At 36.2% G+C, this 17,376-nt stretch overlaps 1 protein-coding gene across 2 annotated transcripts in view; it reads right to left on the reverse strand.

Annotated features, from left to right (window-relative positions):
• Window positions 1-17,376, reverse strand: part of chd5 (chromodomain helicase DNA binding protein 5) — a 49,187-nt gene that overhangs the window by 13,188 nt on the left and 18,623 nt on the right. For both annotated transcript variants that reach the window (XM_026932854.3, XM_026932852.3), the window contains exons 9-24: window positions 14,911-15,129; window positions 14,038-14,244; window positions 13,002-13,213; window positions 12,713-12,844; window positions 12,521-12,629; window positions 11,583-11,774; window positions 10,156-10,356; window positions 9,315-9,452; window positions 8,834-8,955; window positions 8,141-8,314; window positions 6,144-6,285; window positions 5,527-5,658; window positions 3,725-3,842; window positions 3,493-3,617; window positions 2,458-2,695; window positions 957-1,129 (exon numbers count right to left, since the gene is read on the reverse strand). In XM_026932854.3, coding sequence (XP_026788655.3) covers window positions 957-1,129; window positions 2,458-2,695; window positions 3,493-3,617; window positions 3,725-3,842; window positions 5,527-5,658; window positions 6,144-6,285; window positions 8,141-8,314; window positions 8,834-8,955; window positions 9,315-9,452; window positions 10,156-10,356; window positions 11,583-11,774; window positions 12,521-12,629; window positions 12,713-12,844; window positions 13,002-13,213; window positions 14,038-14,244; window positions 14,911-15,129 — 2,634 coding nt within the window. The remainder of the gene's footprint in view (window positions 1-956; window positions 1,130-2,457; window positions 2,696-3,492; window positions 3,618-3,724; window positions 3,843-5,526; window positions 5,659-6,143; window positions 6,286-8,140; window positions 8,315-8,833; window positions 8,956-9,314; window positions 9,453-10,155; window positions 10,357-11,582; window positions 11,775-12,520; window positions 12,630-12,712; window positions 12,845-13,001; window positions 13,214-14,037; window positions 14,245-14,910; window positions 15,130-17,376) is intronic.

A 17,376-nucleotide genomic window follows, 5' to 3' on the forward strand; every position in this document is an offset into this window, starting at 1 on the left:
CACACACCATGTCTTCATGGTGCTCGCTTTGTGCACAGAGGCATTGTCATGCTGGAACAGGTTTGGGCCTCTTAGTTCCAGTGAAGGGAAATTGTAATGCTACAGCACACAAAGACATTCTAGACAATTGTGTGCTTCCAACTTTGTACAGTTGGCAACAGTTTGGGGAAGGAACACATACGAGTGTAATGGTCAGGTATAAACATACTTCTGGTCATACAGTATAGTGTATGTACAGAGTCCTGAGTGTTTAAAGGCACAGTTTTCAGGTTTTCATATGTTTTCCATCCTTTCATATTTCTACTATATGTAAAAAGAAATTGCCAATTATTGATACAAGTGCTATGCTTTTTTTTTAATCCTAATTCATACTGCAATTTTCATTTAGGTAGAAGTTGAATAGGTAAGGAAAAAAAACTATTTGAGGTACGCAGTTAATCACAGGATGGTGTGATGAAGCAGAGTTACTGTCAAGTGTTTTATTCCTCTTAGACCACATCAGTTTGCCAACGCTTAGTTTTTTTTATTTATTATGGAACAACAAGGAGTGTCTGTGATACAAGTTTATCACTTATGTTATAGCAGCTATGAACAGTCTTTCCCTCACCAGCCTGGGTTAACCAAATTCAAACAAAAAAAAAATCTATCAAATCTTTTTGTTTAAAATGTACTTTTTTTGTAAAGTAAGATCATTCTGATATGAGTAAAGAAAAAAAAATTTTTTATAATCTTACAACGTCTGTCGAAATGCTACAAAAACAGCAATACTGTGCCTGACCATAACTATGTGGGTGTGTCTCCCTGACAGTGTAAACAACCTGTCATCAGTGATGTGCTAGAAAAAACGCAGGAAGGTCAAAGTGAGTCAGGAATATGATGTGCTGTAACATAACCAGATTTATCTCTGTGAAATGGTTTATTTGAAGCTGAAACAGAACCCGTGACTCATCCCTCACCTCTCCGTCCTCCTCCCGCACCACATACTGAGCCACCTTGAAGGAGCTGAGGTACTCGTTCATGTTCTGGATCTCAGTGTCCTCGGTGGCGTCCTGACTGCGGTCCAGCAGCTTGGAGATGGCGTTGTCATCGTAGTGGATCACACTGCCTTCCTCTCCATCCTTACTGTCACCTGGTGAAGACAGGACACACTCCACTGTTTAGAGTGAATCATACACACAGGAAACTGCAATATCGCAATATTAAAGAGTTTTCTTGATATCTCGAGTAGGGTTGATTTTAAGTGAAAATATGTATTTGTCATTAATTTTAATCTTGTTCTTTAAATAAGTTCATTAAATAAGCAAGGAATATAATAACTGTAGTAGTAGAAGTAATAGTAATAGTAATAGTAGTAGAAGCAGTAGTAACAGTAATAATAACAGTAATAGCAGTAGCAGTGGTGGGAGCAGTAGTAGTTGTAATAGTAACAGTCGTAGTAGTAACAGTAATAATAACAATAATATTAGTGTTGGTAGTAGTAGCAGTAGTTGTAATCGCAGTAGTAACAGTAATAATAACTAATATTAGTATTAGTGTTAGTAGTAGTAGTAGAAGTACAAGCAGTAGATGTAGTAGTAGCAGTAGTAGCAATAATAATAATAGTAATATTAGTAGTAGTAGTAGTAGTAGGAGTTGTTGTTGTTGTTGTATTCATAGTAGGAACAGTATTGGTAGTAATAGTAATAATTACAGTAATATTAGTATTAGTATTATTAGTATTAGTAATAGTAGAAGTATTGTTAATAGTAGTAACATTAGTACTAGCAGTAGTAATACTGATAATAACAGTACTATTAGTATTAGTAGCAGTAATAATAACAGAAATATTATTATTATTAGTAGTAGTAGTAGTAGTAGTAGTAATGGTATTAAAAGTCAGTAATAGTAAAAGTAATGTAATAGTTGCAGGACATTACTAGTAGTGCATACATACATGCAATTTCCCCACTGCGGGACAAATAAAGGAATATCTTACATTACTCAACAATGTACATAGTACTTTCTATGCACGCCATTCACAGTGGCTCCAAATTTATTGGCACCCTTGGTAAAGATGGATTTAAAAAAGAATATCTTTGTGATTAATTAGCTTGATCTTGATTAGTACTTTCTTTAATAAATGTACTTGCACTTCACTTTAAAGGTTACGTTTCTGTCATATTTTTGGTCTGAGATTAAGCTGATGACCAAAGACATTTTTGCCTAACCCCTTTTACCCATCGTTACCAAGGGTACCAATAATTTTGGAGCTAATTTAACACTGCATTAAAGTGTGTTTGTAATTATGAAATATGATCCCTGTCTGTGGTCCCTGTCACATTACCTCCAAAAGGTTTTGTGTCTAATTCAATAAATATTGTTTACACTGCTAATAATTCAGTTTAAAATGGTATATTGGTTACATTTAAAGTAAAATTCCCAACTAAAATAAAAATACAGTCCAGCTCTGAAACATACCAATGGCTTCCACGTCGTCTTTAAAGAGCTCCTCTGTGCCAAACTTCAGGATGTCGTCCAGCTCCTGCTTGGACATGGACCCCGTTTTGGAGCCTAGGCCCGGACGCACCACCAGATGTGTGAGCATCATCTTGCGCTTGGCCACCTGGGTAATCCGCTCCTCCACTGACGCCCGCGTCACAAAGCGATAGATCATCACTTTCTTATTCTGTCCAATACGATGCGCTCGGCTGAACGCCTGCGTGAAGAGATGGAGAAAAAACACGAGTAGAATTAAGAAGATGAGGCTGATTATGGGATATTAATTAGCAATGTGATGATAACTGGTTATGAAGTACAATGTAATAGTTTCAATATTTCTAGCATGGAACATTATTTGTGTATTAATTTTATTTCGGCCAAATTTAAATTTAAATTTACGCATATCGTAAGGCACTGACCAAATTCTGTTATTCATACAAGAGCTCTGTAAGAAGGTTTCAGAATTCATATTTCAAACCAGGAATTTGAATATGTTTATTCATGTAAGTGACTAAAATATTACAGTAAAGGTATGTGATATTAAATAAAATGAAATGTAATTTAATTAATCAATAAATCAATAAATAAATAGTTAATCATGATTTAGTAAATCATCATTTTTCTATATAGAAATTTTGTATCTGCACTCTTACTTTTCTTATATCTGTTCATGTACATCATACTGTTATCATATATCCATGCATATAGTAAAATGCAAAAGTTTGTGCACCCCCTATGACAAAAAAATTAATAAGACAACTACGTAAGTTAAGATTATTATGGATTTTTTCTTCCTGGATGTAATATATGTTTTTAATATAACTTCCAAGCTTTTGTACAAATTAATTAAGTGCCAGGACACACGGCCATTTTATTAACTGTAAAACTAAGCTTTAAATGTTTTTCCATTCAAATATCAGAGGTGATGAAATTCAACTGCCTACTATTTATATATAATAACTGTGTGTGTGTGTGTGTGTCTGTGTGTGTGAGTGTTGTGCTGTGTGCTCTCACCTGAATGTCATTATGTGGGTTCCAGTCAGAGTCATAGATTATGACAGTATCAGCGGTTGCCAGATTGATTCCCAATCCCCCAGCACGAGTAGACAGCAGGAAACAGAACTGCTGCGCTCCCGGAGCTTCACACACACAAAAAGCGGATCAATATTAATGTGTTAATGTGCTAACGAGAGTAACGTCTCCCCCTGGTGGATGCACGGCTGAGCATCGAGTGCTTTCAGCTCACCGTTGAAGCGATCGATGGCCTCCTGCCGCAGTCCTCCGGTTATCCCGCCATCAATACGCTCGTATTTATAGCCTTCAAACTCCAGGAAGTCCTCTAACAAGTCCAGCATCTTCGTCATCTGAAAGAAGATCAACGGGAAGAGATTTACAATCAACCACAGCATGAGAAATCTATTAGAATATGTGGAGAACTATTTATTGACATTTTAGTTACTAATAAGAGTTTAATATTGTATTTAATATCAAAATTTATTAAACTTTTTACCCATGTATGCAATTATTTCACTTAAAATTTAAAATTAAAATTCAGCACATGATTTTGGCCCAAAGGATCATTTTGGCACCATCAGTGCATAATTACAATAAAACCAACAGTGTGGTCATTTTTTTCATCCATTTATTATTTTTCTTTGTTTTAATTTTGCATTTTGCATTTTTATTAAAATAAAGTGATTCCTAAAGCACCCACGTCTCTGCATAAATTTTAAGTGATTATTTTATTTATGTATTTGTTTGTTTGTTTATTTATTTATTTATACAGCCAAAATATATGATAATTCAAAAAAAAAAATTCTAAATATAAATGCATCTTTTCTTCTATTTGAACTGTAATATGTGTCAGTAATTTAATTTGTAAGTTTTCTATGTTATAAATAATATATAATATTAATTATAAATAATTATAATTAAAGTATAATTATAAAATTGGATAATACGTAATTATATATACATATGTAATTTAAATACAACAACAACACCAACATAATAATAATAATAATAATAGTAAAATTATGTTTCCTACCATGTGCTTTTCTTAATTTCTCTAATTAAGAGAAAATATATATATTTTTTTAAATTGTACTAGAGAGACTAGGGGCATTCATCGTGAACTAAAAATAAGTCTAAAAGTAACAGGGTGAAATGTAAATATTGCTAATAAAAAATGGTCAAATGTAAAATGACTAACAGACTCCATCAATATTATAATTTAATAATTTATATAAATATCCATCCATCTACTTTCTGTACCGCTTGTCTTACACAGGGTCGCGGGGAGCCTGAAGACTATCAAAGCCTATCAAAAGCCCAACCCATCAAACGGCACAATCACACACACACTCACACACCCATTCGCACACTATGGACAAGGTGGAAATGCCAATCAGCCTACAACGCATGTGTGTGGACTGGGAGAGGAAACTGGAGTACCTGGAGGAAACCCCCGAAGCACAGGGAGAACATGCAAACTCTGCAAACAGGGTGGACGCAGGATTCAAAACCCCAACCCCGGAGGTGCGAGGCAAGCGTGCTAGCCACTAAGCCACCATGCCCCCCTTATACAAATATATATTGGAGTATTTTAAAATAAACCGAACAATCACTATAAACTCAAAAGGGACGTCCTAGACTTAAACAGAACAACTGTTTGTCGATTTCTTTTGTTCCTTCAGCCTCTTATTAACATGCAGATTTATGCGCAAGATCGGGCGAAGGGACAAGCGGGTGGCGAATTAGAAAGAAAGTCAAATTAGAAGGAAATGAGCCGCAGCTGCTTTACACGCAGCGTCCTTCCATTAGATTAATGCACACGCAGCATAATAGTGTAAAAGAAATGTGTCTGGGGAATAAATAATACGGTGAAAATAAATACAGCAGCGACCTTTTGTCATCTAAAGATGAATGTGCTCTGTTCTCCTTCCTCACACTGACTGTAATTAATCATCTGCTCAAAAACAAGACACACAGGAGGAAAAGTAAACTGTGTGTTTATATTCATCCTGTTTTTTCACACTCAGTAATAACCTGTGAGAAAATAAGGACGCGGTGTCCGTTGTCTTTGAGCTTCTTGAGCATTTTCTGAAGCAGAGTGAGTTTCCCTGAGGACTTCACCAGCAGGTTCCCATCGTACGACCCGTTGGGTAACACAGGGGCCTCCTGTAAACAAATTTACCCACAATGCTCACGTTCTAAAATGCCAAGCAATAAAAAAGTAAAAGTATAAATGCTAAAGTGTTCACTCTTTGGAATATAACCATCAACTTCAGAATTATTGGCACCCTTTGCTAGGAAAAAAAAACTAAAATGATGTGTGAAATAAACATTACACAACAAACTCGGTATAAAAGATGATAAACTGAAGCATGCTGAAGGTAGAACGTGATCCAAGCTTCCTCCAAAAGTTTTTTTTAGATTTTACAGGAATTGGCTCTGAGCTGTTTTCTCCACAGGAGGCGTCATTAAATATTATTTGTGGGGGTGCCAATACTTAAGAAAAATACATAAACTAAAAACAATGAAACAATATATATTCTTATACTATATTGCTTTTTGCTCATTGCCATTATGGGTGCCAATAATATTGAAGCAATACTTTTCCTTGCTTTTCCTTTAAACACAGACACACACATACACACACTCACCACGGCCGCCACAGGGAACAGGTACGGGTGGTTGCAGCATTTCTTCAGGTCCATCATGATGTTGAGAAGTGAAACCTGGTTTCCGCCTCCTTTAGAGTTCAGAGCCTCGAAGTTTCGCGTCAGGATGAACTTGTAGTATTTTCTGTGTGGGGAGGGGCAATCAAGTACAACTCAAGCTCGGCTCCTGAGATCATGCGTTACAACAACATAAAATTCTCAGCTAATGGGTCAGAAAGACTTTCAATAAGAACACACACACACCACACCATTTAACGAAGTTCAGCTCCAGAGGGACCAGAAGGTGCTTTAAAGTCAAGCTGAAACACCTGCATTAGTTCAGCAGAACTTTTATTATACTGAATTATATTATCAAATTATATTGTATTATTTTATGCTATTTTGTTACAAATAAATAATATGTAATAGTATGTAGTAGTAATATTAATCGTAATAGTAGTAGTAGTAATAGTAATATAAGTACTAGTAGGAATAGTAATATTAATAATAATAGTAAGAGTAATAGTAGTAGTAGAAGTAGTAGTAGTACTAGTAGTAGTAGTAATAGCAGCAATACTAATAGTAATAGTAGTAAAAGAGATAGTAGTAGTAGTAGTAGCACTGATATTAATAATTTATTAATACTACTAGTAGTAATAGCAGTAGGAATAGTACTGTAGCAGCAGTAGTAGTAGTAGTGGTAGTAGTATTACGAGTAGTAATAGCAGTAGTAATAGTACTGTAGTAGCAGTAGTAGTAGTAGTGGTAGTAGTAGTATTACGACTAGTAATAGCAGTAGTAATAGTACTGTAGTAGCAGCAGTAGTAGTAGTAGTGGTAGTAGTATTATGAGTAGTAATAGCAGTAGTAATAGTACTGTAGTAGTAGTAGTAGTATTTGTAGTAGCATTACAAGTAGTAATAGCAGTAGTAATAGTACTGTAGTAATAGCAGTAGTAATAGTACTGTAGTAGCAGTAGTTACAGTACTGTAGTAGTAGTAGTAGTAGTAGTGGTAGTAGTATTACAAGTAGTAATAGCAGTAGTAATAGTACTGTAGTAGCAGTAGTAGTAGTAGTAGTATTACGAGTAGTAATAGCAGTAGTAATAGTACTGTAGTAGCAGTAGTAATAGTACTGTAGTAGTAGTAGTAGTAGTAGTATTACGAGTAGTAATAGCAGTAGTAATAGTACTGTAGCAGCAGTAGTAGTAGTAGTAGTAGTGGTAGTAGTATTACGAGTAGTAATATCAGTAGTAGTATTACTGTAGTAGCAGTAGTAATAGTGGTGGTAGTAGTATTATGAGTAGTAATAGCAGTAGTAATAGCACTGTAGTAGTAGTAGTAGTAGTATTACGAGTAGTAATAGCAGTAGTAATAGTACTGTAGCAGCAGCAGTAGTAGTGGTAGTGGTAGTAGTATTACGAGTAGTAATTGTAGTAGTAGTTGTAGTAGCATTACAAGTAGTAACAGCAGTAGTAACAGTACTGTAGTAGCAGTAGTAGTAGTAGTAGTAGTAGTAGTATTACGACTAGTAATAGCAGTAGTAATAGTACTGTAGCAGCAGTAGTAGTAGTAGTGGTAGTAGTATTACGAGTAGTAATAGCAGTAGGAATAGTACTGTAGCAGCAGTAGTAGTAGTAGTGGTAGTAGTATTACGAGTAGTAATAGCAGTAGTAATAGTACTGTAGCAGCAGTAGTAGTAGTAGTGGTAGTAGTATTACGAGTAGTAATAGCAGTAGTAGTAGCAGTAGTAGTTGTAGTAGTAGTAGTATTAAAAGCAGTAGTAGCACTAATAGTTATAGTAGTAGTGATAGTAGAGCGGCAGTTATAAATATACAGACATGCAATAATCAACACTTTCTGACATTTCAGAGCAGAAAATTCAGCAGTGCTGTGGTATGAGGTGAATTAATGCGGTAATTAATGTTAGATTGGGGAACCTTCATTTAAAGAGCTACTGATTCATTCATTAGTCAGATTGAGAGAGGAGACATGTTCTCACTTCTGCATAGGGCTGAGCTCCACACGCACAATTAGCTCCGTTTTCGCTGGCATGTTCTTGAAGACGTCGGCCTTCAGCCTCCGCAGCATGTGAGGTCCCAACAGGTCATGCAGCTTCTTAATCTGATCTTCTTTAGAAATGTCAGCAAACTCCTCGAGAAATCCCTCCAGATTACTGCACACACCAAACACACACTCCATTAGCTTCTCGGGTTGAAAGTAGATCTATCTAGTATATCTAAATCACATATAAGCATATCATATGCTGTATAATAGACCAGTGTTTCAATTTGCATACATACTTCAGAACTCCAGAATTATTGGCACCCTTCATGCTAATGTACAACATAAATAACACATGCAATATGTAATATTTGGAGCTTAAAGCAACAGGGATTTAATATTTATCCTATCACAATATTATTTTCAAGCATGAAATGTAAAATTGCAGTAGCACATTTTGTGAAATACAGTTTTTATATGTAATTCAAGAATGACAAAACATTTGCATTAATTTTAAATATCATTTAGAGCTGTCACCATTCTGGAGTTGACAGTACATGGTCAGATAGTGGAGAAATCTGAAATCAATATCACTGTAGTGTGTGTTGTGTTCCTTTAACCCTTGTAATTCCAGGGTTATGAATTACAGTGTGATGATTCGATGGTGTGAATGTTCTCCATGTGCTCTCACTTGAAGCGCTCTGGAGTGAGGAAGTTCAGCAGGTGGAATAACTCTTCCAGATTGTTCTGCAGAGGCGTGCCGGTCAGGAGCAGCTTGTAGTAAATCTTATAACCATTCAGAATTCTGAAAAACTGAAAAAAAAGTGTGTCATGAGTATCAATGCTTATAAAGCTGCAGTCAGTATTATTGTTGTACTGTTACACCATGGTGTTGTTGAATTCTCCATTTTGATTGGTCAGAATTTTCTATAACAGCAGCTCTGACATTAGTGTCGGCTATAATTCTAATCACAGGGTTATATTAACATGCTCATTCTAATATGTTATTGTTGATCACTTTCCTATAACAGCGTGACACACAGCGTTTTATATCTTACTTATCACATGTATGTTTACATTACTACATTAATTACATTGTATTTACATAATAAAGTCAGAATAATATGGAGGAAATATGGTAGTTATGATGTCTAAAATCTAGACTCCTATACCTTAGACTGGTTATTCTTCAGTCTATGGGCTTCATCCACGACCAAACACGCCCAAGTGATGGAGCCCAGAATAGCCTGATCAATGGTGATCAACTCATACGAGGTCAACAGCACGTGAAACTTCACAGGTATGTCTTTCTGCATTGATAAAAGAAGCACAAAATCCACATGACTAGATGCAAATATTCTTCTGCATGTATATATTTAGTTGAACTATGGTTTGCACACCCCTGGGAATCTGACCTATATTTTACAGTTATCTTTATGAGCAAGCTGCTAACATGACTGCTAACATGCTCTAGGTAGTTTACTGGACTGTGTCTCACTTAGTATTTACTAATAACTTAAACCATCAATACATTCAATTTAAGTTTTATTTAAGGATTAAAAAGATCAAACTGGTTCAAAGTCTCCTGCAGTACTGTGTTTGTCAGTCGAGTAAAGAGGAAAATCAGGAAAATAGCTATTACAGGACTTACAACAGAAAAGAATTTGAAACAGAAAAAACAATAAAGAGTGGAAGAAAAATAAGAAAAATAGCCAGTAAGATTCACAAAAATCCACAGAGCAGTGTAAGACACTCAGAGGAAAGTGCTGTCTGCCCTCTTCCACATACATGAGCTCACAGAGGTCCACAATTGGCTAGTGTCGCTGTGATTGACAGGAGAGAGAGAGACTATGCCCCTCCTAGCCAGAGAGTACAGCCAATTTCGCTCCCTTGGCTCCCGGCATCGTTAGGATTCGAACGTGCTGTAACTGGCTGAAGGAACATCTGTAATACCAAACTTTTGTGCAAACTTTTGCACTCAACTGTATCTCTTATGGACTGAGTATTTTCTACCTTCATGCGGAACACTTTGCGTCCTGATTTGACAGCGCTGTCCTCGAACGTGAACTCGTTTTCCCGTATCACCGCCCGGCTGTCTTTATCGCCCGTGTACGTCACCACATAAAAATCCGGAGCCCACATCTCAAATTCTCGCTCCCAGTTAATGATGGTGGACAAAGGAGCGCTGACCAGGAACGGGCCTTTAGAGTGACCCTGAACAGAAAGAAAGAGACAGAGAGAGAGAGAGAGAGAGAGAGAGAGACAGAGACAGAGAGACAGAGACAGAGTGGGAAAACCATCATCGTGCAATATTAGTCCAATTTCAGTTTTTCTGATCAGGAATACAACCGGAGTATAATTTTGATATCAAAAATAAAAATTAATCTGTTAAATGTTAATGTGTGTGTGTGTGTGTGTGTGAGACTAAATATGCAAATGAAGCAACACATAATGAAATATGCATTCATTTGCATATATGCATTATGCATAACGTACATTAATTCTATTCTCACATTTCACTCAGTGGATTTCAGCAGAGTTACTGTTAAGCTGATTATTTTCCTATAACAGCAAATTAGATTTTTTTTTTTATTTATTAAATAATGATACTTTTTTATCCATTTATAGTTACATTTAATGTTGTGGAATGCCCATTAATACAACTTCGGTTCCTGTTTTCACTTACATTACACATCATTAACCATAAATGGATACAATTTGCATCTTAAAAAATTGAATCATTTTGTTTTTAAAAATGTTAGCAACAAAAAAAAGAAAAGAAAAAAAAAGAAAAAAAAATACTTGTCAGAAAAAGCTTGTCATGTTACTGAGAAACCATGAAGCACAAAGCTCTCCTTCCTGAAGATGTATGGCAAAAAACTTACAAGTTACAGTTTTACCTCTGATTATTATTAACACTGGAGTGCTGACACTGGAGACTCCTTCCAAAAATGATTAAAAAAAAAGTCTCATCATAGAAAACAGTTCCATATCAATGATTATTTTTCGTTGTTAAATAACAAAATGGAGCTTCCACCATACAAGCTCCTGTGTATTAGTGTTACTATAGAAACAAAACAAAACTTATATATTAATATAATTCTGTGAATACTACTCTCAGAGACGCTGTTATAGAAAATTAATCAACACCTTCTGACTAATCAGAATTGAGAATTCAGCAACGCTGTGGTGTAAATTTTAAACTTCATACACCTAGTTTGTAAATACGTTGTAGTGAACAGATTGTTTTAAATAATAGTTGTTCACTGTAGTTGAATTTTGGATATGACATTTACTACTTATGACATTTTTCAAATCTAATACTACAATTTAAAGCCTGTGTTTTCAGGCTTTTAGACTGAAGTTTCAGTGTCAGTTCAAGCGCACTTGGAAAGAAACTGAAAGAAACTGGAAGTCTGAGAGGAGTGACCACCTCTCACCTCTTTATAGAGCGAGTACAGGAACACTATCGTCTGCACCGTCTTGCCCAGTCCCATCTCATCAGCCAGGATGGTATCGGTTCCCTGTGCCCAGGAGAAACGCAGCCAGTTCAGACCCTCCAGCTGGTACGGGTGCAAAGTTCCTCCTGTAGCATCGATGAACCATGGCTGCTGCTCAAATTTAACAGTGGGCTATGGACAAAAAAATGAACACACAAACACACACACACACGATAAAAGGTCTAGAATTAATCCTTGTGCACTGTTCACTATTCTAAGCTTTGAAACTGGATTTAAAATTAATATTACTCTGCAAAGTGTATTTAGAAATTCCCAAAATCCAAGTCTCAACTCAACTATGCAAGGAATAAATCATTGGGGGGTGTGCCATTATAGGAAAATAATCAACAGCAGGGTGGTGTGATGCCACCCATCATGAAGCGGCATTATTGTTGCAACTTTGAAGCTGATTATTTTCCTGAAGTGCTTTATTCTGCTTATACCACAGCAATTTGCCAACCATTATTTATTTACCGGTTTTTACTTATTAACGAACAACACATTGTACGTTTTATCCATTTATAGTTACATTTAATGTTGTGGAATATCATATATGTTATCACTTACGTTATAGCAGCTATAAACAGTTGTTCCCTCACCTGCGTCTCTTTTTTTGTCTTTTTAATAAGACAAAAAAGTTCACAGGAATGGAAGTTACTTTGTATTTAATTCACTGAATATAACTTGTGTAATCTGTGTACAAATGTTTATTTGTTTCATTAGAAAAATGAGTCCAAGTACATAATGTTTTAGGTTGAAAACATTATTTTTAGCACAGTTCCAAAAAAAAATAGGTCATTCTAACTGGAACAGAACATCAAGGTTTAATTTAGGACTGATTTAACAGTTTTAATGGTGAATTCAAGAAATGTGCTCACATCCACAACTGGAGTCTCAGGAGGAGCTTCTCTCCTCTTCACTTCCTCTTTCAGGCTCTTTCCTTTTCTCACCACTAGGGGACGATGGTCTTCACCCAGCATTTGCTCCCTTGAACAAACAGTCACAAGATTATGATGAGTTTTAATTTTAGGGTTTATTATATATTACTTCCTTAACGTCAGTGAATTTACCGGTGGTCCCAGTAGGCCTGTTTAAAACTCTCGTATTCAGGGATGTCGAAGTCGTCGATCTCCCAGGTGCACTGGTCGTACGGTAAATCTCTCCATTTGATCAGGTAGTGAACGTCTCCGTCTTTGTCAAAACTGCATGATGCACGCGGACAACACAAATACCGTATACTGGATGTAGCACACAACTATTATTCAATAAAACACATATTGCAGTGATGGTCTTGACGTAAAACAGGTCACTTTAAGATAAAAAAACAGGCCATAGGTGTTAATTAAAGTGTTCTGTAACCTGTGGTTGAGGATCCGGTGGATGATTAGCCATTCAGGTTTGATCCCATAGCGATAGAAACGCTCCTCCATAGCGGCGTACTGTGGGTCTTTGCTCTTCCTCTTCTCGTTGTTGAGCTCCTCTTCACCTGAGCCGTAGTCGAAGGGCGGAGGCTCGTCCATATCGTTCTTCCTCTGGTAATTCCTGTACATGACCGTGTGATAGAGCTCCAACTACAGAGAAGGACAAAAAAGAGAGAGTAAAAGGATGTGATGTTACTTCGTTGTAGTACTTAGAGCTGAGTTTTTTTAACTAAACAATACCATTTAGAGTAATTATAATATTAAGATTCTTATTATAAATGTATACTACAGCACTGCTGAACAGAATGAAATGAATTTCTTTCATGACAAAACCAAAGGAAAACTTATCTGCATACATGTGAAGGACAGTACCAAAAATTACTAATAAATAATAAATACGTAATGTACCACTCTGTAGTCATCTGAGTTTTTTTTGTTGTTGTTGTTTAATTAATAACACAAAATGAACTTATCAAATGTATTTTGGTCATTTTGGGAGTTCATAATGTGCCACAGAATTAATTATGACACAAAATTTGTCCAAAAAATAATATTATGAGTCACGAAATTCAGTCTTGCTGGGGACAAAAAGGTATGGATTTTCATCCATGAAATGAAAAGATGTACACAATATTCACTCTTTTATTCAGAACATGAAAGGTTTGCACAAAAATCATTAATTTATTGTTTTTTTTATACAAGAAATAACAAGTCTTCACATTTCCATTGCCATAATTGTTAATTGACATGATTAATGTAATTTATGTACCCGACCTCAAGGTTTTTATTTCAAAAAATCTATTGTGAACAATTTATTTTGCCATGAAAATGTCTAGCACGGGACTTTTGTGATGAATGAAATTGAATAATAATTAAATGCACACACACAAACACACTGAAAGGGTGAGAGCTGAGGGTGAAAGAAGCTATAACGTAATGTTCAAAATAATAAAAATGGAGAATATTTTCATCACCTGTAGCTCGCTGACCCAGGAACAGTGCCAGTAGGACAGACCCGCCCACTTCACAAACAGCAGCCTCTCAGGATGACCCTTTAGCGGAGGTTTGACCGGTACATCCTCCTTTTTACCATCCTGAGTGGAGAGAGGCTCGGGGGGTAAAGGCGGATCCCCCCACATCCAGTGCAGAATCTTCTGAACTTTCCCTTTAAGAGGGGGGCACTGGGGAAAGAACACATCATATCACGTTTATGTTGACTCTAAGAACGATTCTGTTGCATTTATTCAAAAATATTCTTTGGGGTGCCAATAATTTTGTCACATGTTATTTTGCATAAAAAGTTATAACAAGTATTATGATTTTTTATGTCTGTGTGTGTATGTGTGTGCATTTGAGGAAGTAAGTAAAATATTTCTCCAATTGTTTAAGTGGAAAATTAGGATTATTAATTTTCTTTCTTTTTCCCTTTCAGAGGGTGCCAATAATTATTTTATCTGTATTTCAGTCATCATCACAAAATAAACGAATAATCTGCAATGTTGAAGCAAACAATCTATAGAAGTCGAGTGCCACTACAGTTGAGTGCAAAAGTTTTCACCCCCAATGTGTGTGTGTTTTCTTTTTTTTAATATTGGCAAATTATCACAAAAATATTCAAGAATAAAAACATTAAGAATGTCAGATACAAAGATTTGACCTGATATAATTTAGCTTTTTTTTTTTTGCTCTTAACATAGACAAGTTCATCTTTTATGTTAATTGTCATAATGATGGATTACCCATGGAAGTATATTTTGTACTAAGGGTATGCAAACTTCTGCACGCAAGTATAAATAGTAAAAAACTATCTGAACTTCAAAGCAGTGTATAGGTGTGTATTTTCCCACCATGCACCGCGGGCACAGCCACTCTCCGTTGGGGATCTCGGGCAGAGGCGGGTTCAGGCAGTGGATGTGGTAGGAGGAAGGACACGTGTCACAGCACAGCAGCTCTCCACCGTCTTTACACACTCGACAGAACTCCATGTGATCGTCCTCTTCCTCTCCTGCAGCATCCTCTTCCTCCTCATCGTCATCCTTCGCTTCCCACTGAATTCCCTCCTTCTCCTGAGGACAAGGAATCACCAGAATGTAGCTCAAACTAAGAGTCAAACAATCTATACAGATCACAATCTATAGCCCTCATCAATATTAATATATATATATATATATATATTAATATAATCATTCTAATAATTTATCATTTTATAGTAACAGCTCATTCACACTGATTGAAGTTTGATGTCAGAAGACATGTATTTAACATTTTTGGAAGGAGTCTCCAGTGTCAGCACTTTATAACAGTCAGCGGTAAAGCTTTTTTGGCATGATAAAGTTTTCAGGACAGGGGCTTCTCGCTGTAAAATGACAAGCCGAATTTTTTAACTTAAAGAGAGAGAAAAAAAAGCAGCAGGTGAGGGAACGAGAGTTTATATTGGCTATAACGTAAGTGATAACAGAAACTAACTTGTTTCACTACAGTAAACGGATAAAAAGCACATGTTCTCTTTCAAAACTTTTAAAAATGGTAGCATTGGTAGCATTGCTGTAGTATAAGAGGAATAAAACACTGCGTGATGTGCTGTTAAAGGAAAATAATCAACTTTGCGATGGTAACAGTAAGTCTGCTTCGTGCTGGGCCGCATGACACCACTTATGTTGATTATTTTCTCATAACCGCATGACCCCAAGTGTTTTATTCTTCACTTCATGTCAACTCACAACCTTTTTGGGCAAAAAAACAAAAGAAAACTGGCTTCAGGTTAAATGGTCTGTTACAATTCCAGCCCCACTTTATATTCACACATGCCACGAGGGATAAGTACCCCTCACTGCAGAAGAACAAAAAGTCCACAGGGTGGAGTCGTAAGGATCCAGCTCCTCCTACTTGGGTGGAGCTAGGCAGAGTTGAGGCAAAAGTCCAGGAAGTGGAGTGTGTTGCAGGCTGGAGAAGTGTGTTTAATGTGTTGCTTCATGCTGTGCAGTGTCGTGTGGATTAGGGTTAGGGTTAGACTTATAGGAGGAGTTGGATCAGGTCCAGCTCCACCCCCTGGACTTTTGGTTCTGCAGCAACGACTATGTCACAATGTCATATTTGTCATGTGAAAATCATTTGGTAATTCGTTGTCATATAAATGCAAGAGTTTTATCACAGACAAGACATGATAAAAAATTTATCATGTCTTGTCTCATCATTGTAATTAATGAGAAAACAACATCGTCCCTGTAGTGACATTTTTTTCACTAGGGCGTCTGGATCGATTTCTGCTGCAGGCCGTTACCTAAAAGATTTTTAAGTAGACCAACAGGCTACGGTGACAGGAAGAAGTAAGTCTTCCTGATTTATTTCCAGTTGCCGTGGCATCCGTGCAGCTATTGGTGCTTCAAGTCCTTCTTATTCCCATCACTGCTGCTAGTGCAGTTATCTGAAACTAATTATATGCCTTGCTAGAGAAAGTCTTACGTTTCTATTCCATTTGCCCCTCGGTGAAAATACAGTTCAATTTAATTCAATTCAAAGTACAAAATGCAATGGAAGTCATGTTGACAAGCTTCCATTTGAGCTAACAGTCACTTTAAAAGAGATTCATAACGTAATAAACGTGAAGTAAAATAAATAGCACATAACATTTTCAGACAACCAGAGCTACAATGCAATAACAGTAGAGATTTCCTCACATGTTCCTGAATGAAGTGGATATTTTAAGAAAGAAGGTAGTAATATAAGTGAGGAATAAAACACAACAGGGTGTGCTGTTACAGGAAAATAATCAGATTGTGACCAAATGTTTGAGCAATTAACGTTGTTACTATGGTTACAGTTAATGTTGAAACATCCTCTGTCTTGAAGACAAAAAAATGAAGCTTGTTACTGAGAAACTGGAAAGTCCTCCATCGTGAAGGATTTCCTGTTTCGGAAAACTTTTCCAGATTCAGCTGAAACTGGAGACTCCTTCCAAAAATGTTAGAAAACATCAGAATATCAACAGTTGCACACGGTTTTTAATCTGTATATGTGGAATGTTCACCATACGTGTGAATTAACTGTTACTACAGAAATCATAACGTACTTTAACAGGCACATTAATCTCAAATTTAAAAGTTTCTCAAGTTTATTTTTAGTGACAGCTAATAGATAGCAACAGAACCTGGAGCAACCATTGGCCAACCAAAGTAGGCGGGACCAAGCATTGCAAAAATTTTAAACAAAGTATAAATGTGTGGAAATGATAAACAAAGCAAAGTAGTGACTATGAACAGAAGTGAAACACTGTAAAACTAATTTTTAGCACATATTTTGCATATTAGGTTTTA

This window comes from Pangasianodon hypophthalmus, chromosome 20 (genome assembly GCF_027358585.1).
Source record: "Pangasianodon hypophthalmus isolate fPanHyp1 chromosome 20, fPanHyp1.pri, whole genome shotgun sequence".
Taxonomy (NCBI): Eukaryota; Metazoa; Chordata; class Actinopteri; order Siluriformes; family Pangasiidae; genus Pangasianodon; species Pangasianodon hypophthalmus.